Source organism: Crinia signifera, chromosome 7, assembly GCF_055691185.1.
Source record: "Crinia signifera chromosome 7, ASM5569118v1, whole genome shotgun sequence".
NCBI classification, from domain to species: Eukaryota; Metazoa; Chordata; class Amphibia; order Anura; family Myobatrachidae; genus Crinia; species Crinia signifera.
The window spans coordinates 156186363-156209474 of NC_139223.1; the positions used below are offsets into that span (position 1 = coordinate 156186363).

Here is a 23112-nt window from a genome sequence, read left to right on the forward strand (position 1 = left end):
GGCAGAGACTTGTATACGAAGGTCTGTATACAATAAACCATGGTAAATGGATTTACCGGGGGCTATTCAATTAGCGCCGATAACTGGAATTTACTGGGGCTTATACTGTATAATACTCAGTAAACAGCCCTCAGTGCCACGATTACACATGGGTCTGGAAAATTAAACTGAACCCCATCACCTGAAAATGGGACCTAATCTAGTCAGAAACTGACAATATTTTCACCATTCGAACCTATCGACCAGTAATGAAAACTCCCCTAAAAAAGGAAAGCAGCAATATAAACCATGAACAACAATGGAATCACTGAAGAAAAAGCAAAAATAATTTTAGATTTCTTTGAGGAACAATGGGATACATTTTGGAAGGTCCAAAAAGGAGGGTATAATTGGTGTAAAGTCACTGAGTGCATCTCTCCTTATGCCCAGAAAGACGTCATGGGATGCGGAGTAATGAATCTGAAATTTATACAACGTGTGCCCTGAAGACTAGGTACCTATGAGATGCAGTCCGCGCGTCTACTAGGCTGAGTGGCTGCGTTGTCCCAGAAGACAACCACCTATCTGGTGAAATGCACCTCATTCCCCGTAGCAGCATTTCATACAAAGTAAAACTGGCAAATTGAGTCATTTCACCTGATGGAGACCAACTTCTTATGGAAAACAAGCCATTGGCTCTGTGTAATCCCTGGGTTATGGACATAACTCTGTCCTCTTATTACCTTTTTTGGGCATTTCTAGACGGAACAGGTAGATCAGATGGAAGTTCCATGAAATATACATGCAGACCACTCGCCCTAGAGAAGCAGTATTCCACATCGCAATTCAGCAGATTATATCATGTACAGATCGGTTTGCAATCACCTGTCCATACTCTTATGGAAGATTTGCTTTAAGTTTTCAGTCTCTGGGTAGGAGTATTTTGCACTACCCAACGCATGATCCTTGGGTTCTCTTATAGCCACAGCACTATTGCCAATTGTTCACAACCGCAACATTGGCCAGAGTCAAAGTTAAACTACTGTATATCGATGGTTGGATATCTCAATTTTCTTATCTGTGCAACCCCATAAGATAGAAGTGTTCAGATTCGGAATAGTGGTGCTCTTAGCATCCACCTTAGTAGATAAACCTTAAGATAAAAGGAAGACCAAGGGTTGCAGAGGGGAGAAGCTTTAAAGTTATAGTTGGTATTAAGTGCTTGCTGTGTCTCAAATGAATGAGATAAAAAAAAAGGTATGGCAATCTTTGATCTGCATGGACTAAACCAGAAGACAAGAAAATAAACTGCTTGTTCTTTTTAAATAACAACCTGTTTGGAAGAAAACAATTCTGTGTTTCTTAAAGATTTAGGGGGAAATTTACTAAAGGAAATTTGTAAAAAATAGGTGTATTTGTATCCAGAAATACACTTATTTTTGACATTTACTATCCCGAAAATACGGCAATTCGTATTCGTATTGATAGCACATCAACACGACTACGAATTGCCTTATTTTCGGGTTAGTAAATGTAAAAAATAAGTGTATTTCTGGATACAAATACACCTATTTTTTTACAAATTTGCTTTAGTAAATTTCCCCCTTAGTGTCTGCCTCAGGATACAAGGAAGCATCAGGCTCACAGCCTCTCCCCTAACATTCCTCCTGGGTGGAAAATGCAGACTGACACTGCTCCATAGCCTGGGAACCTGCTGAAGGTGCTGCAATGTGTTAAGGCCCCCATACACTATCCGATTTTGGGACGATTTCATCCGATTTTGGCACTTTGTGCCGATAATCGGGTGAAATCGGCCCAAAATCGCAGGTGTGTGATATCTGATCCGATCCAATGCGCGGTCCCATGCGCATCGGACCGGATCAGGTAGGTCGGACGGTCAGTACATACGATCACGTCCGACCTCCCTGTATGCATATGCCTGCCCACCTGACAGGCATATGCATGCAGACACCGGGGGAGCAGTGGGGCGGGCAGCGGGTCCCTGAGCGCCGGGGAGTGCTGACCTGGCCGGGCGGTGATGCATGTGTATATATATATATATATATATATGTGTATATATATATATATATATATATATATATCAGCAGCGCTGCGGGAGTCGGGAGGGGAAGTGGTGCCGGGTGCGGCGAGTGCTGCTGGCTGACCTGGCCGGGCATGTGATAACAAATAGCAGCAGCGGGGACGGGACGCGCAGTGGCGGCTATTCGATTTTTAAAATACCTGTCAAATGACCGACCGTTCTCTGATTGGCTGAGAGCAGCTTCTGTCCTGCTGTGGTTGGGAAGGGTAGGTGGATAGTTGGAGACTTGCTATTGCTGCTGCAGCAACTTCTGCCCTGCTATGGTTGGGAAGGGTAGGTAGTAGGGTAGGGTAGATGGATAGTTGGAGACCTGCTCAGGCTTCCGCTCTGCTGTGGTTGGGAAGGGTAGGTGGATAGTTGGAGACTTGCTCTGGCAGCTGCAGTAGCTTTTGCCCTGCTGTGGTTGGGAAGGGAAGGTGGATAGTTGGACTTGCTATTGATGCTGCAGCAGCTTCTGCCCTGCTATGGTTGGGAAGGGTAGGTGGATAGTTTGGAGACATGCTATGGCTGCTGCAGCTTTTGCTCTGCTGTGGTTGGGTAGGGTAGATGGATAGTTGGTGACCTGCTCAGGCTTCTGCTCTGCTGTGGTTGGGAAGGTGGATAGTTGGAGACTTGCTCTGGCAGCTGCAGTAGCTTTTGCCCTGCTGTGGTTGGGAAGGGTAGGTGGATAGTTTGGAGACATGCTATGGCTGCTGCAGCTTTTGCTCTGCTGTGGTTGGGTAGGGTAGATGGATAGTTGGTGACCTGCTCAGGCTTCTGCTCTGCTGTGGTTGGGAAGGTGGATAGTTGGAGACTTGCTCTGGCTGCTGCAGTAGCTTTTGCCCTGCTGTGGTTGGGAAGGTGGATAGTTGGAGACTTGCTCTGGCTGCTGCAGTAGCTTTTGCCCTGCTGTGGTTGGGAAGGGTAGGTGGAACAAGAATTGCAATCGTAAAATGATCCATAAACAACCTAGTACAAGGTTGAAGTAAACAGTATGAATGTGTCTGTATAAAAAGAGTGTGTGCAAGCTTAGCCTATCATGAGAAGCTTTTATTTTCGGACTACAGTACACATTTACAAATATGTGAAATAAAACAATGGTACTATTCTGAAACTTAGCAAAACATTACTTGAGCACTTAACAGGTGTGGCTGCATGGGATGTAATATGCAGCCTGATGGGCTTTCCCTGGCATGGTCACATAACAGGCTTTCAGTTCATCGGTGCAGCAGTCTTAAACCTTTGACCCCCTACCAGTTTCGCTCCTGAAAAAATGCCTGCACTTTAAACCACATGCGCCTCAAAAGGGCAAAGGTGAATTTCAGTTACTGGCAAATTGAGTCATTTCACCTGATGGAGACCAACTTCTTATGGAAAACAAGCCATTGGCTCTGTGTAATCCCTGGGTTATGGACATAACTCTGTCCTCTTATTACCTTTTTTGGGCATTTCTAGACGGAACAGGTAGATCAGATGGAAGTTCCATGAAATATACATGCAGACCACTCGCCCTAGAGAAGCAGTATTCCACATCGCAATTCAGCAGATTATATCATGTACAGATCGGTTTGCAATCACCTGTCCATACTCTTATGGAAGATTTGCTTTAAGTTTTCAGTCTCTGGGTAGGAGTATTTTGCACTACCCAACGCATGATCCTTGGGTTCTCTTATAGCCACAGCACTATTGCCAATTGTTCACAACCGCAACATTGGCCAGAGTCAAAGTTAAACTACTGTATATCGATGGTTGGATATCTCAATTTTCTTATCTGTGCAACCCCATAAGATAGAAGTGTTCAGATTCGGAATAGTGGTGCTCTTAGCATCCACCTTAGTAGATAAACCTTAAGATAAAAGGAAGACCAAGGGTTGCAGAGGGGAGAAGCTTTAAAGTTATAGTTGGTATTAAGTGCTTGCTGTGTCTCAAATGAATGAGATAAAAAAAAAGGTATGGCAATCTTTGATCTGCATGGACTAAACCAGAAGACAAGAAAATAAACTGCTTGTTCTTTTTAAATAACAACCTGTTTGGAAGAAAACAATTCTGTGTTTCTTAAAGATTTAGGGGGAAATTTACTAAAGGAAATTTGTAAAAAATAGGTGTATTTGTATCCAGAAATACACTTATTTTTGACATTTACTATCCCGAAAATACGGCAATTCGTATTCGTATTGATAGCACATCAACACGACTACGAATTGCCTTATTTTCGGGTTAGTAAATGTAAAAAATAAGTGTATTTCTGGATACAAATACACCTATTTTTTTACAAATTTGCTTTAGTAAATTTCCCCCTTAGTGTCTGCCTCAGGATACAAGGAAGCATCAGGCTCACAGCCTCTCCCCTAACATTCCTCCTGGGTGGAAAATGCAGACTGACACTGCTCCATAGCCTGGGAACCTGCTGAAGGTGCTGCAATGTGTTAAGGCCCCCATACACTATCCGATTTTGGGACGATTTCATCCGATTTTGGCACTTTGTGCCGATAATCGGGTGAAATCGGCCCAAAATCGCAGGTGTGTGATATCTGATCCGATCCAATGCGCGGTCCCATGCGCATCGGACCGGATCAGGTAGGTCGGACGGTCAGTACATACGATCACGTCCGACCTCCCTGTATGCATATGCCTGCCCACCTGACAGGCATATGCATGCAGACACCGGGGGAGCAGTGGGGCGGGCAGCGGGTCCCTGAGCGCCGGGGAGTGCTGACCTGGCCGGGCGGTGATGCATGTGTATATATATATATATATATATATGTGTATATATATATATATATATATATATATATCAGCAGCGCTGCGGGAGTCGGGAGGGGAAGTGGTGCCGGGTGCGGCGAGTGCTGCTGGCTGACCTGGCCGGGCATGTGATAACAAATAGCAGCAGCGGGGACGGGACGCGCAGTGGCGGCTATTCGATTTTTAAAATACCTGTCAAATGACCGACCGTTCTCTGATTGGCTGAGAGCAGCTTCTGTCCTGCTGTGGTTGGGAAGGGTAGGTGGATAGTTGGAGACTTGCTATTGCTGCTGCAGCAACTTCTGCCCTGCTATGGTTGGGAAGGGTAGGTAGTAGGGTAGGGTAGATGGATAGTTGGAGACCTGCTCAGGCTTCCGCTCTGCTGTGGTTGGGAAGGGTAGGTGGATAGTTGGAGACTTGCTCTGGCAGCTGCAGTAGCTTTTGCCCTGCTGTGGTTGGGAAGGGAAGGTGGATAGTTGGACTTGCTATTGATGCTGCAGCAGCTTCTGCCCTGCTATGGTTGGGAAGGGTAGGTGGATTGTTTGGAGACATGCTATGGCTGCTGCAGCTTTTGCTCTGCTGTGGTTGGGTAGGGTAGATGGATAGTTGGTGACCTGCTCAGGCTTCTGCTCTGCTGTGGTTGGGAAGGTGGATAGTTGGAGACTTGCTCTGGCAGCTGCAGTAGCTTTTGCCCTGCTGTGGTTGGGAAGGGTAGGTGGATAGTTTGGAGACATGCTATGGCTGCTGCAGCTTTTGCTCTGCTGTGGTTGGGTAGGGTAGATGGATAGTTGGTGACCTGCTCAGGCTTCTGCTCTGCTGTGGTTGGGAAGGTGGATAGTTGGAGACTTGCTCTGGCTGCTGCAGTAGCTTTTGCCCTGCTGTGGTTGGGAAGGTGGATAGTTGGAGACTTGCTCTGGCTGCTGCAGTAGCTTTTGCCCTGCTGTGGTTGGGAAGGGTAGGTGGAACAAGAATTGCAATCGTAAAATGATCCATAAACAACCTAGTACAAGGTTGAAGTAAACAGTATGAATGTGTCTGTATAAAAAGAGTGTGTGCAAGCTTAGCCTATCATGAGAAGCTTTTATTTTCGGACTACAGTACACATTTACAAATATGTGAAATAAAACAATGGTACTATTCTGAAACTTAGCAAAACATTACTTGAGCACTTAACAGGTGTGGCTGCATGGGATGTAATATGCAGCCTGATGGGCTTTCCCTGGCATGGTCACATAACAGGCTTTCAGTTCATCGGTGCAGCAGTCTTAAACCTTTGACCCCCTACCAGTTTCGCTCCTGAAAAAATGCCTGCACTTTAAACCACATGCGCCTCAAAAGGGCAAAGGTGAATTTCAGTTGCTGGTGTCTGAACCAATACTGCTACCTGCCTCTAGTGTGCAGGACCAACACCCCAGAGGTGACCTCACGCTAATCAACAGCCAACATAGCTGTAAGCCAATACCCAACATCAAACAACGGAGGGGATCGATCCCTATTTTTTTTATTTTAAGGAATACAATCCTACACTGGTTATCAAGATAGAAAGGGGGCAACCAGGGTAATCTTGTACAGATTAAAATATCTAATAGCATTCTACCACAATCAGGCTGAAGTAAAAAAAAATAAAGACCGCGTGCGCAGTAATGAGAAGTGACCATCTCCTTTACAGTTGTAGCGATCATGCAGAAATCTGCATGACAAGAGCAAAGACCTAATATTGGCAGCAAGCCATCTCAAAATCATTTTTTTTCTTTATGCCCAGAAAAACTAATTTCTGCTATTCTTCACAGCTATGCTCTTCAAAATTGTTTTGCATACACCGCCTCGAAATTGCAATAGACGGTTCAATCAATTTCAGACTGACAACTGCAAGGAGGTTTGATTAATGTGCATATTTAAGGCAGACACACTGCAAGCAAGTAAACTTGGAAATGGGATGAAGAGAGGCACTGAAAGATAGGCAGATATTTGATATAAGAGGTATGTTTGTTCATTTTTATGGATAATCCAGATGAAAATATATTGAAAGGTTGATTGAATTGTTTTCCGTAGCTTCTCTTTTTATTAATATGGTGCTATGAGTGCCGCACCTTTGCTTAGTATTTTACTTATATGGAGAGGGCACCAGCCACGGATTTATTGGATGAGTGGAATGAAAGACCATTACTGCTTTATATATTATATACATGTATCCTACAGGATCTATAAATCTATACACACACTGGTGACAACTTTTAGTTCAGCAATTAATCTAATAAATAGTTTTTTTCTGATTCCATGGTGGGAACTGGTGGAGCGCTGAGGCTGGGCACATCTGCAGCACAGGCCCTACAGACACTGGCCCTTATTCAGATCTGATCGCAGTACAAAATTTGCTCTCATAATGGGCAAAACCATGTGCACTGCAGGTGGGGCAGATGTAACATGTGCAGAGAGTTACATTTGGGTGCGGTGTGTTGAAACTGAAATCTAAATTGCATTGTAAAAATAATGCAGCCAGTATTTACCCTGCACAGAAATAAAATAACTCACACAAATCTAACTCTCTCTGTACATGTTACATCTGCCCCACCTGCAGTGCAGCATGGTTTTGTCCATTTTGAGAACAAATTTGTACTGCGATCAGATCTGAGTAAGGGTCACTATACGAGTTTACAAGGTAAGACAAAAATCCTGCTTTATTATTCCATGCCATAGTGGACACTGGGATGTCCTGAAGCGGCCCTGTTATGTGAGGGAGCACTCCTGTGCTGCAGAGAGGATCCTGCACCCCAAGCCACATCGACCAAGACAAAGCTGTCAAATTTGGGCCGAAGACCCTGTAGTGCCCTAAAAACTCCCAAACTTAAGGCACAAATATGCAGAACTCTCAATTACTAGCAAGGAATACAAAAATCTGAAAGGAGTATATCAATGAAGTAATGAATAGAAATAAAATATATTTTCTTATATTTTGTCGTAATAGGACATTCTCCAAGACACAGAAACGTCTACATATAAACAGCAGTATATTCTGTTATTAGACACAACAATGGTCAGCAGATGGCAGCAGTTACAGTTTGTTACTTACACTGTTGAACGCTAGTTTGATGTTCCCAGCATCTAATGTAGTGGCCCTTTTTGTTGAGCTGATGACTGTAACAAAGTCTTCAAAAGTTGTACGAAGCTCAACTACAAACCCTTTATCCTGAAAAAGAAAATATATAAAAAAAAAAAATTAACAAAAAGACAAATAGTTTATAGCGAAAACATTTCAAAAGGTCATTACCAAACCCTACAGTAAATTACCGCAAATAACCACCTTGAATATACATTTGGGTGAAGGGCATTCAAATTTGGTGGAGGGGGGAGAGAACCAATTAAAAATGAAAATCATTTCTTTTTAATTATAATATATACTACATACACGCACAAAGAGCAACACCTACCCGTAATATATCTTTAATGATCTTTTTCTCGTCGTGATATCGCGCCTTAAGACCTTCCACATAGAATTTAAAAAGATCTAGTGCGGTGGAACCTGTAAAAAAAAACAATCATCATCTATGTATAGGTCTAGTGTCTGCGAGTCTCCGAAACACTGCCTCTGCTGGCAGAGTGTGAAACTACATCTCTTTCTCATACATACACAGAAGGAAGGAGACTAGATTTTGAAGCTTTTGCTTCGAGCGAGCTTACTAGTACTCCAATATTTACTTTGAAAAAAAAAAACACATGCTGGAAGACCATACTCTCTGGCCATCCAAAACACATCACTTAATGTAAAGTGGTATCCGGGCCACAATGTCTAGGTCGAAAGTCACTATGTTGACCACTAATGATAAACATCAGCAAAACATCGACCTAGGGAAAGAGCGACACAGGTTTTTCATGATTTTGTTTTTGAACAGACTTGTTCATACTTTACCATCCCAGTGGGCATAGAGGGAGAATGTAATAGCGAGGCCCCAAGCAGGGTGAGCACAGAGTGCCATGGGATGGATGAGGAACACTGTGCCTATGTTGACATATGCATGCACAAAAAACGTGAAAAAATTGCGTCTACCTTTTTCCCTGTGTCGACCTTCTGTCAATGTCAACCTAGTGAACGTTGACCTAGACACTTGTCCACTATATGTACCACAGCCATGTAAAGCTGGGAAACCTACATTGTACGTTTACCATTTACAAAATATTTCCCAGCATCTTATTATTGACATTTATCTATATAGCGTTACAGCTATATAGATAGAATAGACACGGGATTCTCTAAAAGCATCGTCATGTTATTCGGGTGTGGACCGTCTGCTTGACAGCCAATAGGTCACCCACTATTGATCGACAGGCAGTAGGTCAAAAGATTGACCATTTTTTGGGTGTCTTCATGGACACCATATTAGAATACTGCTGTGCTCGCCAGGCTTTTATATTCACCCTCTATGCCCACTGGGATGGTAAGGTAGGTTTTTATATAGATAAAAAAACACAGCATAAAAAAATGCAAGTCGACCTTTTTCCATGTCGGCCTGGTGCCTGGCTCCTTCCGCCGCAATATTACTGGTCAACCCCGCGGCTGGACAGATACCTTGTTAGCGACGCCTCGTTAGTAATTGGAACGTTGTTACGCTTACTTTGGAGACCGTCAGAACAAAGGGCTCTCTTCTGTTCTGAGATCGTCCACTGTTTGGAGAACCAGACTTGGTTCCCTAACCACAGTATCACCTACACAGAACATCCCAGATTCTGGGTTTGTATTTGAATTAATATCTTATTCAAAAGGATGATGTTTTTGTGATTTGTCATTAATATTGTCTTTGGTTAAAGTAAAGCTCCTCCCATGCCACAGAGCAAACCAATGCTGAATGCTAACATGGGCACACCCTAAATAATAGGCAGAAATGTCCATTATCAGACACCACAGCATATAAAACTATTAAAGACCCCTAACAGTAAAAGGTTTGCTTGAAATCCCTTATTACATGTTTACCTTGTTGACCCAACATGTTGGCGAAACGTATGTCCGAGCTGACGGTAGGATACAACTCCATCCAGGAAGACATGGAATGCAACTGGCCGTGTTCATGCAACTCATCCAGAAATAGCTGTAACACAATAAGATCAGCTATGATTACATGCACTTACATAGTTATTGCAAGGATGGCAAATGGAATCACGAGCCACCTTCACACTTCTGTCAAAACCAATCACCCCAGCGCAGAGAAGAAAATGATTAACCTGAAAAGATTCCCGGTTCTTCCGCTGCCGGCGTCTTTCCCTTAGCAAAGTCTTTTGCTTCTCTTCCTCCTCCTCTTTTTCCAAAGCACGGATATGTTCCTCAAAGCATATTAAGGCATCTTCCTTATCCATATCTGGGGCAAATAAAAAGCAAACCATATAACGGCATCAGTGGGTATGAAAATTTTCCCTCAGTGATATGCTCGAAGCTACCAATGGTGAACGTATTCAGCAGGGGTGGGCAATAAGCATCCCTTCATTTGTTGATGGAACTCCACATCCCAGCATGCCTTGCATTTGTTATAGCTTGGCCAAATAGCAAAACTAAGGCAAGGCATGCTGGTGTGTAGTTCAGAAACAGATGGAGGGCCACTTATTTCCCACATTAATGTATGGAAAAAAAACTTGCATACTAATTGTTTCCATTGTTAATTTATATTTTAATCAATGTCCCAATACTGGAAAATAACTCGGAACATTTAAATGGATGTTTATTAATGCTCCCATAAATATGGACAAATGGATTTTTTCCTCATTTTCATTTTTCACTAGTTTTTAAAGTGGGGAAAACATTTCAAGACCATGTAATCCAGGTTACTTCAGGTAAAGACCCAGATCTGCATTGGAAAACAGATTCATTGCAAACTGGATATAGCAGCAGTTACTATTAGAGGCATATAGAGATTGAGCGTGTATCATTCAGCTGGCGATAGAATCGCCAATCCCCGCTATGCACTGGAAAGGGGTGCGCGCGAACAAGACACTCGCGTGCCACGTTCCAACGGAGCTCTCCGCCGCCCTGTACACCCCCCCTTCCCCCATCCCTGCCAGTCTCTCCCTGAAGCGGAGATGGCCAGGTATTCCACCGCCGAGGACGCGCACATGTGAGAGACGCTCATGCATTCCCGTCGAATGGAGTGCCTCTGCTCCAGCATAGACCAGAGCAGGGAGTCTGGTGATCCCCAGCGCTGAATGAGAGGTGCTCCATCTGTAAGCATGGATCTAATAAGGACTAGACATGTATATATAGTGTTAATTCTAGTACCCTGCACCTTTCAAAAACGGTGCAGTTCCTTTTTCCTGTCTGGGATGTCATGGTCGGTCTGGTGCTTCTAGTACTATCAGGTCTGTATTGGAGATACAGACCAGAATGTGCTGGAAACACCATAGCAGAGAGCGACACCACAGGCAGGGAAGATGAACTGCACTGGGTGGTTCTGAAAGTACTCCTGCTACTTCGTACAGTGGGTTTTGGATGCTGCTTGCACACAATACCAGCTAATGAACGGAAGAGCTGCCAGTCACAGGAACCTATGCAGGAAAGTCTGTTGGTATGGAACTGGTTACATTTTCCATAGATTTTTGGTAGAGAAACGTTGCAATAGCTTTCATCTTGGCCCACATTAACCAAAAAGGAATAAAGCTTGCAGTGTTATCCCACAGTGCAAGCGCAATGACATCACAAGTAATTTCCTGGTCCATCCATGTAGATGCTGACCCGCTAGTGACACGTTATAAAAATGTATACACACTTTGGAGTTCTTCATCTTCAGCAAACGTAGGGTTATCCATCAGGTACTGCTGGGCTTCTGACCATGTGGTACTATAGGTTACATTCGCCATATTGTCCAATATGTTCTTCAGAGCGTCCCAGTTTCTCTTTCTCAGCTGCTTCGCTTGCTCCTGAAGAATAGAACACACAAATTATCATCAGAAAGCGGAGAGATATTCACCATGACACGGCACGTCTTACGCACAGCAGTAACAATCTAATACCTTGTGGAAGAAGTACATTCACATAATGATCTCTAAAGGTCATAAGGAATGCTGGAACACGCGATTACAAGCATGCTCATTGGATGGTGTATTATGTCTCATGTGGGGCCGGCTTGCCTACACACGGAAAAATACAAGAGATGTATTTCGGGACTTCAATTCCAATATTTCTAATAGTAAAACGGCACACACACATCTTATGGAGAGTGCTCTGAAGTGCTGCTTTTACCACAAGCAATGCAATAAATTCACTCTAACCCTCAAGGGGTATGGTATAACTTACTGACAGTTCGGATTCAGACGGTCGTTTCGCCTACATTGGAGTCCCAACTGTCAGGAGCCCAACGTGGAGGTGAGCGCATTGAGGCGCCTTGCGGGATCCCTATGCTTGCCAAGCTGCGGGATCGCCACCTACACTATTTTCCCTCTATGGTAGTCGTGGACTGCCACAAGAGAAAATAGCCCATGTAAGTCGGGATTCTAACGGTTGGGCTCTTTACAGTCGGAATTCCGATGTTGGACAAATGACTGTTCTGTCGGTGAGTCACCCGGCACCCCCCTCAAGTATGCAAGAGAAAAGCATAAACCACCTCCCCAAGCAGGACATTGGTTTAATAATTTAGAATATTTATTGTGCATAAACAGAATAACGACATACTTCTTTCCTTATTACCGAGTGCTAAGTGCAAAAGCATCCATAACCAAAAAAAAAAAAAAAGGATTTAAAGGGTGTTGAATGGAAACGCCAGGCAGATCTTGAAAGCATGTTACGTTAAAATAGTCTGCCAGCTTCTCAACTGTGTGTACTAAAAAAATATCCCAAATGACTAGGTCTGTAATGGGCTCCAAGATTGAGGTGTAAATTTAGTAAAACTTCTAAAAATGAAAAGAGGTGATGTCACCCATAGCAACCAGATTCTATAATTTTTTATGATGAAATAAGATAAACTATACAAATCTCATTGGTTGCTTTAGAAAATGTACCCCTGAGAGTTTGCACTTTGACAGAGGGTTGAGTCCAAACTGAAATCTAAATTGCAGATGATTAAAAATAAAGTGATCTAATAAATGTGGGCTACATGCAAAAGCAGCCAGTGTTTTTCCTGCATGCAAAAACAATATATGAATTTGAACACGCTATATTGTGACATAGGTTTATCCCCTAGTTATTAACTTTTCTCCCAACACAGAATCACAGATGTGAGTATATCTAGTAAGTATAAAAACCATCTAATCTCTTAACCTTATTCCACCCAGTCACGTAGAGGAGACCTTGGGATGGCCCTGTTCTGCCAAGAGCTAGATTTGATGTCGCACTATTTAAAGATGAATGGAAGCTTTCTATTCACATCTACTGAATAGAAGTGGACAGCAGAGCAGCTGATTTCACACATATGTCAAGGTGCAGTCTTTCAAAAGCCGACTACTTATTTAAGCACATTTTAAGGTCATCTTCCTATGTAACAGTACAGAGCAATAACAGCCTAATGCACAAATGTCACCCTACCTTTTCTTTCTTCGCAAGGTAGAACAAAACATCTTCATAAATCTCCAGACGCTCACGCTCAGAAATTGCATTCCAGACCTCTAACTCGTTGTACATCTGCTCTGCTTTTCTGGTGAACAAAGGAAAGAAATGAATAAATTTTGTAAAATGAATCAGATTCGTAAACAAAACAATTCCATTTGGTTTCATCTTACTTGTATCTGGTTGTGGATGTCATCCTTTCGTGATTTTCTAGGAACCTCTGATAAGCCTCTTTTGCCTCCTTATATTTCAGTCTGGCCTCCTCTTTTTCTTCTTTTTCTGTCTGGACCTTGTAAGCATTAAATGCTTGTTTTTTGTCACTTAACTTGGCCAATGCACTAGGGAGAAAAAACTGTGTGAAGGATCCAGCAATTGTCAAACAGCCACCATGTACTCAAATGAGACTCAGTAGTGAGATTACCTGTATCTAGGATCATTAATGATCATTTTCATGGCCTGTTCCCAAGAAGAACTGGATGGAACACGCTAAAATGAGAACAAAAAGAAATGACACCAATGTTTCTCTTCCAAACCTCTTTAAGTCAAGAGTTTTGGAGTTAGGGGGCTAAATGTAAGAAACTGTAGACTGCATAAATGCATGTAAACAGGGACACCAATTTAAAAATAGACAGCATATGCGTGTTTAGGTCAGCTCCAATGATCTTTGTCGGACTCGTCTCGTGTGCCCCTCTGTACCAAATTGTGATCGAGGAGCATAAGATGGATTCCACCATTGCCGTGTAGAAGATATGCATTAGCTCTTTAGGGATGTCGAATTTCCTGAGTTGTCGCAGCGGCTATACTTCCTGAGACAACTCAGGAAATTCGACATCCCTAAAGAGCTAATGCGTATCTTCTACACGGCACTGGTGGAATCAGTCCTTTACTCCTCGATCACAATTTGGGACGGATGGGCACACGAGTCCATCAAACGCAGAGTGCAAAGGGTGGTGAGGACAGCAGAGAAGATCATTGGGGCTGACCTCCCCCTGTACAGGAACTGCACTCAGCCAGGGTAAAGAAGCGCGCGGTGAAGATCGCGGCAGACAAGCTTCACCATGGACACAACCTTTTTGACGATCTCCCATCAGGTAGAGGCTTCAGGTTGATCCCTGCCAAGTCATCCAGAACCGTGAGAAGCTTCTTTCCGATAGCTATCCACCAACTGAACAATGTACTACAAACTAATGCTAAGCGATTTATTTAAACTATGCTCGTCTAACTATGCTCATCATTGAAACGTAAAACACCCACTGCATGTATGCGAAAAAGTTGAAATGCCTTTGTAGGTCACGCCTCCCCTTCTGTTCCCTTGCTTGTAGCAAAAAAATCCTAGTATACGTGGCCAATAAAGTGGATTCTGATTTAAGCAACGGTTGTACTTCAAAATGTTACATTCCTATTGAAATGCAATAATCTCATCTATAAAGACCATTTCTACACTTCAGTTAATGCCTTCTCTCTAAATCTAAAGAGGATTATTTATATATATCTATTTAGTGTAGAGTAAACCCTAAATGCCACCCGAGTAAAGAAAATTGAGATCTATTGATTATTTTTACGCCAGTATGCCAATATCTGATTCCTCGGAAACCTTACCATTTCTCATATCCATATACCGCAACTACCATGAAATGCAAAATAACCCGAACAATAAATGATATACTACAGAGAGGAGTTACACTTCAGTGTATTTTATGGTTTCAATAAAAACATATACCTTTTCTTTAAGGAGTTCTTTAAATGCCTGTTTAGCTTCTTCCTTTGTATTCCAAGTATATGTTTTCTTGGGAACCTTGTCTTCTTCATTCTCCTCTACAGATGCAGAGCTAGAGAGGCAGATTAAAGTAATATTTAAAAAGGATTCAACGTAATGTTAATATATAAAAAGGTATATTAAGGCCACAAAAGTATATACTTACTCAGCCAAACCCTCTTGCCTGGAGGAATCTTCCACGACACCGCTGCTGCTTACTTCTGGGTCCTTGTCTTGAATAGAAGATGATACAGAATGGATTTGCTCCTCCCCAGAGTCATTGACCATGTTTTCAAAGTCTATGGCAGGAGTTGTGGGAGTGGACATAATAGGCTCTGGCTCCGCCCCTATTGATATGGGCATAGGTGTAGGGATGCTGATCATCTCTGCAACTGGAGGGATATGAACAGGTGCTGCAATTGGCATAGGAGCAGTGGTATCTGGAACACTGCTGGAAATAAATAAATAAGCACAATTTTAATATAGTGGTTACAAATCCTTTAAAGATTTACTTATAATTCATTGAGTAGTGTTCCTTGTAGGAACTGGGCAGGGTGGTGCTGCACTTGGGCAGCATGAAGGTGGCGGACTTGGCCCACAGACGTCACCGTTGTGGGTGGGCCCGGGCCGCCGACTTCAAAGGGGGCAGGCCCGGCCACTGCCATTACCAAAGGGGGAGGGGCCGGCCACTGCAGTCACCACAGGGGGCCCGCTGACATCACCATAGGACAGTGATGGCTAACCTTGACATTCCAGCTGTTGTTTAAGTACACATCCCAGCATGCCCTGCTACAGTTTTACCATGCTAAAACTGATGCAGGGCATGCTGGGATGTGTAGTTCAACAACAGCTGGATTGTCAAGGTTAGCCATCATTGCCATAGGTGGGCCTGGCCCTGCCGAAGTCACTACCGGGAAAGCGCTGGGCATCTACGGCAGCGCTGGGCGTCCTCGAATGCAACGGCGGGGACAGGCAGCAGGCTGTTCTAGCAGGGCGATTTTTATTCTGCAATTTATAATACATAGTGCTCTGCTGCAGCAGTTTAGAAGGTTCACACTGCGATTAAGTATCATCTGAAATTAGCAAGTAGTGGGCGACATGCTGAGAGGCATTCAGTAATTGCATGGTAATCAAAGTTAGACAAGGACATCAGAAGAATCCATAACCACTTGACTGGCGTGGTGGCACTTGATGTGTACAGTCACATACACACCTGGAGGCTGCTGGAACAGAATAGTCTGGCAGCTGCCAACCACAGAGGGACTTTCCTGGTCCTTCCCCATGCTGCCGATCAAAGGTGCACGGAAATTTTAAAGTTGCAAATTTCCAATATATCAGTCACTGATGGTTGTATTAAGGTTTATTGTTTGTTATAAAATTGTGTAGGATAGGTATTAAATAGATGCGTTTAACCTAATTCAGTCATAAAACTAATTCTGGGAACAATATTAGCCAGCGAAGTGGTTACAGGAGACTTCCAGGTGAGGCAAACAGACCATGTTTTCCCCGCAATACACAAACTATACATTGACAAGTTTCAAAAGGTTTCCATGTTTCTACAAACCGTGCATGGGCATACCTGCTGCTTTCCTCTGCTTTAATCATTGCTGTGTGGAAGGAAAACAAAAAAAAGATCTCATTTACAACTGATCAAATACAATTTGCTTGTAGTAACAAAGTACAGAACGTATGTAGTACAAGTAACAGAGTCAGACTACCTTCAAGGTCCTCCAGCTCTTTAGGTTTGGCCCAACGAGACTCCTTTGTCTGAGAATTGTAGTAATATGGTTTCCCAGAGTCAGATTTAAACTCCTTCCAGGGACATTTGGACAGTAGTTGCTAAAAAACAAAATATATATATATATATTTTTTAAGCGATTAAAATAGTTTAGCAAGCACAATACATAACATAGGATTTCTGTAATTATATTACAGAAAATAAATGGGTAGGAGAAACAAAAAACAAAAACAAAATCTGTTACAAAAGTTGTCCTGGGGAAAGTGGACAGCAACACAAAAGAAAGGTCAAACATAGAAATTGAAACGAGTGCTGCTGATTCCTTGGGGGGGGGATTTTAATTGTTTAACACCTCTGAAGTGGAGGCATCGTTAACAGAGTAACATTTGAATAGATCCATTGGGCGCAGTTGCCTGGCGATAAGATAAGAATCCCCCCCCCCCAACTACTTAAGCTTTATGTGCCTTGGTTACATATGCACTGCCCAAAATTTGATAGGCTCTGGTATTCTCCTTGATTGCCTTAATTTAACATCACTGTTCCTTACGAGTGAATTATGTATACCAAGAGGATTGACATTTCAATAGGACAAGATTTGGTCCCTTTGGCAAGTTTCCCGTTATGCACTAAAAAATCTTACGTAGAAAGTACCTTCGGTATCCTGGCAGCTTTACCATTTTATTTTGAATTAATGTTTATCCTCTGTTTCACTGTCACAATTTGATTTCCAAATTTAGCTTATTGGTTTGTTGGATTGTCTATGTGTTTGTTACACTCTTGTATGCCTATGTGCAATGTAAGTGCACACTTACACTTTACTATTTGCTTTTGTTACTGCAAAACAGGAGTGTGTAGTGTCGCACCAATGGATATAGGTAAATTGGTTTATTGGAAGTAGGGGGTGGCCCCGTGACTATGAGGCGCTCTAAAGTTACCCTAACCAAAGAGTAAACTTTAAATTTGCAAGTCACAAAATCTGTGGTTCACATGCAAGGCACAAAACAGTCTACATTAGCTACTTCACAAATCAACAGTCTCAAAACATTAGAATGAGCCCTAATATGTCCAGGCATCATATGTAAAGCCCTGTACACATGCATCGATTTTTCCCGATTTTCGATTTTGCTTATAGAAGCCGAATTGAATCCTAAACGAAATCGAATGGTTTTTGTGTCACTTTCGATCTACATTCGATTCGATGCGCGCTCCCGTTTTCACAAAAAAAAAAAAAGAAAAATCTACTGTGCAGCCAAGGAAATATCGAATTCGATCTAGTAAAATCGAATGTGTACAATGTACCATGAATGTATATCGAATTCGATATCTCAAGGAAAAGTACAGATCTAATGCCAAATCGAATGGAAAGATCTAATGCCAGATCTCATAGAAAACCGAACCTAACATCGAATCAAAAGCAAATCGATGTGTGTGTACAGGGCCTAAGTCTTCTGGAGATCTGATTCAGGTAACACCTCTTCTTCTGACAAAGGCAACTCAAATAAAAGATACAAACATGCCACCTGAGAGACCATTTACTTAAAAATTCCACGTACCACCAAAACCGACCATATCCTAATGGAGAAGAGTACTTGATTGATCTAGGACAGAGAAAGTCATGACCTACTGTCATGCCTATTTCGATCTTTTGGCGACCCACAGAGAAAACAAAGTATCTAGATTTCCCAGAGGACTACTAAGGCATCCACCACAAATGCCCTTGAGTTCACCATGTCAACACCACTTTTATGGTACTGAATGTGAAAGCTCAGCTCATGACCTATTCAATTTTGATGGCATTTCCCATTGAAAAATAGGTCCTTTGATTTGTGCATTCAGAGGTGCTCTTGGACCTAAAAGGTTTACGGGAATCTTTGATTCTTGCTGGGAGCAGAGTAGGTGACACTATAGGTGTAGCACATTCAAACTCTTACACATGTCCAGGCCCTGTGAAGAGAGGTAACCACACCTTAGTCAGCAGATAAAGGAGACTGAAAGCTTCTGAGGGAGGCAAAAACTATCTGGTTGGACAGCCCGTGGATGGACTTGTTCCATTAAAACAAGAATCTGCATTAGAAATGTCCTGAATTGAATATCCCTGAGATAAATTAGAGACATTAATCTCTGCAGACCTACAATCTTTATGGTAGTGGCCCTAGGATCTTGTCATTTGGAAAATAATTATAGAGAAACCAAAGAAACAGCAATAGCTTTCCGATAATATGTATCCTAGTTTGTTCAATGTCTGGGCAGCCTTCTTCACCAATTAATGATTTTAAAGATTAGGCGAAAATAGATTGGAATCAATTTCCTCTGTTCTACCGCAACTGGCATCGGCTATGTCTAAGATTAATACCCCAGGGACTCCTGGGTAGGCTAGGAGCCCTCAATCCTATTGTTTTTCAAGGGGAGGTGTTGGATGCTGGTTGTTTAGCGGAGCAAATCGGTTTCCCATTATGTTGTGCTTTGGGCAAGGAGGAAAATGATCCTTTGGAATTGAAGCACCTTTCCGCGCACATGAAATAAATATGATCGACAACTTGGAAATTTGTAACGGGCAACTTCAGCCGTTCAAGTCCCCCATTGAAATGAAAATATACAAACTCCTCTTTATAATGCCACACTGAAACTACGCCAGGTATTTTCTCAGCAGACAACCTGAGCACAATAAACTATATATTTCAAAATCTAATACTACATCGTGAAAAGTAACAAAGTAGAATAATTACTCATATAAATTCTTTAGACAAAAGTCAATGCATTTTCTTTTAGCAATGCAAGATCAATAATTGAAATGTCTTGATTTTGCTTCTTGTTGTAACCGCATGTAAATATGCTTCAAATCTGACAGCTTCTTATTAAACCAAGAGCAATAAAACACAATTTACCTCAGTCGGGCTTTTCATCTCATCTGGTTTCTCCCATGTAGATTGCTTGGTTTCAATATGATAATAATATGTCCTACCATCTGGTGATTTATGCTCAGTCCACAAAGATTTCTGCCAGTGGGAAAGGAAAAATTAAAATCGCTGTGAGGGAATGGGAAAATAACTCTAGCAAGCCGAGACACAGATGAAGTAAGTGATTTACCGGTTTGGAGGGTTCGTCATTAGATGTGCTATTTGCGGTGATAGCTGGCGGTGCTGAAATGATAGGATGTGGCGCCTAGAATGATAAACATATACATTAGAATGTTTATGGGTTCAATAGAACGTTTACGGATTGGCCTGTATGGTGCAATAACAATCACATGTACAACAATAGGTACGCTTTACCTAGCACGGCGCCCATTGCGGGCATCGCGGCCATCAAATGCACTAAAAAACGGGTGCGACGCGATGGCCGCAATTCCCATAGGGAACAATGTTAAAAGTGTGATTGGACGCGATTTTACTGTTCAATGCCTCAATGCCCGCGATTTTTCCATAGGAAACAATGTTAAATGGGCCACAGAGCCCAAATAGTGCCCCTGAAGTCTGAAATGGCCCCCACAATTGTTAACGCCACCCCACGATCAACGTGAACCCGAAGCGTGGCGAGGGGCGGCGGTACGCGTCCTCCGACCTTTTCATACCCCCACTATCCACGTCGGCGTTGAGAATAGAATAGTGTGGCGAGCGCAGCGAGCCACCGAGCCCGAAGCGTGGCGAGCGCAGCGAGGGGACGCGGATACCTTCACAGGTAAACGTGTCCCTTCGCGGGCTTCACAGGTATCCGCGTCCGCTCGGCACGCTTCGGGCTCGGTGGCTCGCTGCGCTCGCCACACTTTTCTATTCTCAACTCCACGCCGACGTGGATAGTGGGGGTATGAAAAGGTCGGAGGACGCGTACCGCCGCCGCTCGCCACGCTTCACGTTGATCGCGGGGTGGCGTTTACAATTGTGGGGGCCATTTCAGACTTCAGGGGGACTATTAGGGCTCTGTGGCCCATTTAACATTGTTTCCTATGGAAAAATCGCGGGCATTGAGCCATTGAACAGTAAAATCGCGTCCAATCACACTTTTAACATTGATCCCTATGGGAAATCGCGGGCAGCGCACCCGATTTTTTAGTGCATGCGATGGCCGCGATTTTTTACCCCCGATGACCGCGATTGACATCGTGGGCGCCGTGCTAGGTAAAGAGTACCCAACAATATATACCTAATATATATATCTATACATACAAATTGTTAATTAACCCATATTTGTACCAAAAAATAAATAAAAATTTATTACTCACTTGTGTAACTGGTGGTGGAGCTAAGATGGCGGAAAAAAAAAGAAAACAATTCAAATTATTTCTAAATAGTTAAGTAAAATTACAGAAGTATAGAAATAAGATATAGTCAATGGATACTAGTTTAAAAAAAGAAAAACCTGAGTATATCTATTTTTATTAGCTATATAATGTAGCAAGTACTCATGGCAACACAAAACGTATTACACTATAGAATAAGTACAGTACATACCGAGTGTGGGATCCAAGCTGTTCACGCCGGGCTGTTAAAACACAACGGAGTTAATACACTGAAGACATCTTAGCTGTGTTGTAACCAAACAAAACATGCACAGAATGAGACAACATAATTAAGTGAAAAAAAAAAAAAGTGTCAAATAAGAGGCTAAAAAAACAATCCCTAATCGATTTGCTCAACCGCCTTGTTTACCGCGGGTACAGAGCATTCTTTGGAAAATTTTGAACTGTATTTCCAAACAGGAATACACAGCCACTATAAGGTCATACAGCAACAGAAAGGAAGAAAGTGATAACCTGTTTAGGTTTTTTCCGGAAGAAAGAAACTTTGTGAACCCCTGGTTCTAATCAATTTAGAAGACTTGCTTTATGGTTTTCATGCCCAGAACATTTCCAGTACCCTCCTGGAGAAGAATGCCCTAATCGAAGTCATCCAGAAGGTCATACTCAACTTGGTATGAAGGGCTATAATTTATGAAGCACCAGCTTTTTATATGAAATTGCTTCTTCAGTGGGTTTTAGGTAAAACATTTAATATGGCACGAACACGAAGTTTAAAGCCCAGCGGGGCAGATGTATGAAGCAGTGATAAAAGAGGAGACGAGAGCCAGTGGGGGGAGTTGTCCATTGCAACAATCAACATTAAATTAACATCTATAATTTGCATATTATTAGATTATACAGAGCAGCTGATTGGTTGCCATGGGCAATTTTCCCATTGGCACACTTCTACTTCCTTACCACTGCTTCATACATCTGCCCCAGTGTGCATTACACTTAATGTTAGTGCCACTTTCAATTTTCACCTGAAACCTGCTGAGAATCAGCCAACGGAGAGCTGGAATGGAGATGCAGCAAGCTGAGCTTAAAAAAAAAAAAAAACAAGCACCATTTCCATAACATAATGGCAAGAATCCTGCTTGACAACCTCGCATTGAATTGAATCAGCCTCTATCGGTCGATTTAAATATAATGAAATCCATTATGATAAATGCATGTTAAATGGCAAATAACAGTTAATGTGAATAAACCAATTATATTACCGGTAATGTCGGTAAAGTGCCCGGCGCCACATGAGTAGTCATCATCATCCCAGACATGAGGGGAGGAATCATTGGACCCAACTACACAATAGAGGACACATGGGTTAGTGAAACTATTAAAAAAAAAAAAAAAAAAAAAAACACTAACAGAATTAAATAATTTTCAGAACCAAAGAACTCTGCATATGTACAGAAAAAAATAAAGTCTAGAATTCTTATTCACTTTGCCAGCTAGAATAAAGTTTAATTATGTAGATTGTTTTCTCTAAACATTACCTGCCCCATTTGATGTGCACCCATTGGTCCCATTAACGGTGGGATCATGCCTGGGGGTGCCAAGTTTGGTCTCGGAGGTAGGCCACTCATCGCCACACTTTGGAAGTGGGCAACGGGGTTCATCTAGTGAAGACAAAGATGGAAATGCATTTAATTGGAGGAGTAAAACAATGTATTAAATAAATAAAACAAGCTACAAATACAATTCTGGATAAAACAAAGCAGTCTACAGTCTACCACACTCCTGCAGCAAAGCTTTTCAAATAACTTTCTCATCTCATTCTGGAGAAGCACAAATCAACTCAATGATATGAATAGTCTCAGTATAGCGGTGACAGCTCTTGGTCAGGCAGACCTGAAACTTCACAGCCTTCATTGAAATACAGCAGTGGTTCCCAAACTTTCTTGAACTATGGTGCTCTAAAGGATCAGCAATTTTTTTATTCAAGGCACCCCAAGTATAAGTTTTTTTATTGATGCATTTAAAAAAAATATATTTAAATAAAGTAAATTGTGCCTAACTGTCA

The 23112-nt window shown here is 42.4% G+C and overlaps 1 protein-coding gene across 4 annotated transcripts in view; it reads right to left on the reverse strand.

The window, feature by feature from the left end:
* Positions 1 to 23112, reverse strand: part of PRPF40A (pre-mRNA processing factor 40A) — a 93459-nt gene that overhangs the window by 17316 nt on the left and 53031 nt on the right. For all 4 annotated transcript variants that reach the window (XM_083154060.1, XM_083154061.1, XM_083154058.1 and 1 more), the window contains exons 3-20: positions 22586 to 22708; positions 22310 to 22390; positions 21262 to 21292; positions 21033 to 21052; positions 19901 to 19975; positions 19699 to 19809; positions 16794 to 16914; positions 16655 to 16682; positions 15242 to 15526; positions 15040 to 15148; positions 13741 to 13805; positions 13493 to 13657; positions 13299 to 13407; positions 11548 to 11698; positions 10016 to 10149; positions 9768 to 9882; positions 8230 to 8321; positions 7872 to 7988 (exon numbers count right to left, since the gene is read on the reverse strand). In XM_083154060.1, coding sequence (XP_083010186.1) covers positions 7872 to 7988; positions 8230 to 8321; positions 9768 to 9882; positions 10016 to 10149; positions 11548 to 11698; positions 13299 to 13407; positions 13493 to 13657; positions 13741 to 13805; positions 15040 to 15148; positions 15242 to 15526; positions 16655 to 16682; positions 16794 to 16914; positions 19699 to 19809; positions 19901 to 19975; positions 21033 to 21052; positions 21262 to 21292; positions 22310 to 22390; positions 22586 to 22708 — 1932 coding nt within the window. The remainder of the gene's footprint in view (positions 1 to 7871; positions 7989 to 8229; positions 8322 to 9767; positions 9883 to 10015; positions 10150 to 11547; positions 11699 to 13298; positions 13408 to 13492; positions 13658 to 13740; positions 13806 to 15039; positions 15149 to 15241; positions 15527 to 16654; positions 16683 to 16793; positions 16915 to 19698; positions 19810 to 19900; positions 19976 to 21032; positions 21053 to 21261; positions 21293 to 22309; positions 22391 to 22585; positions 22709 to 23112) is intronic.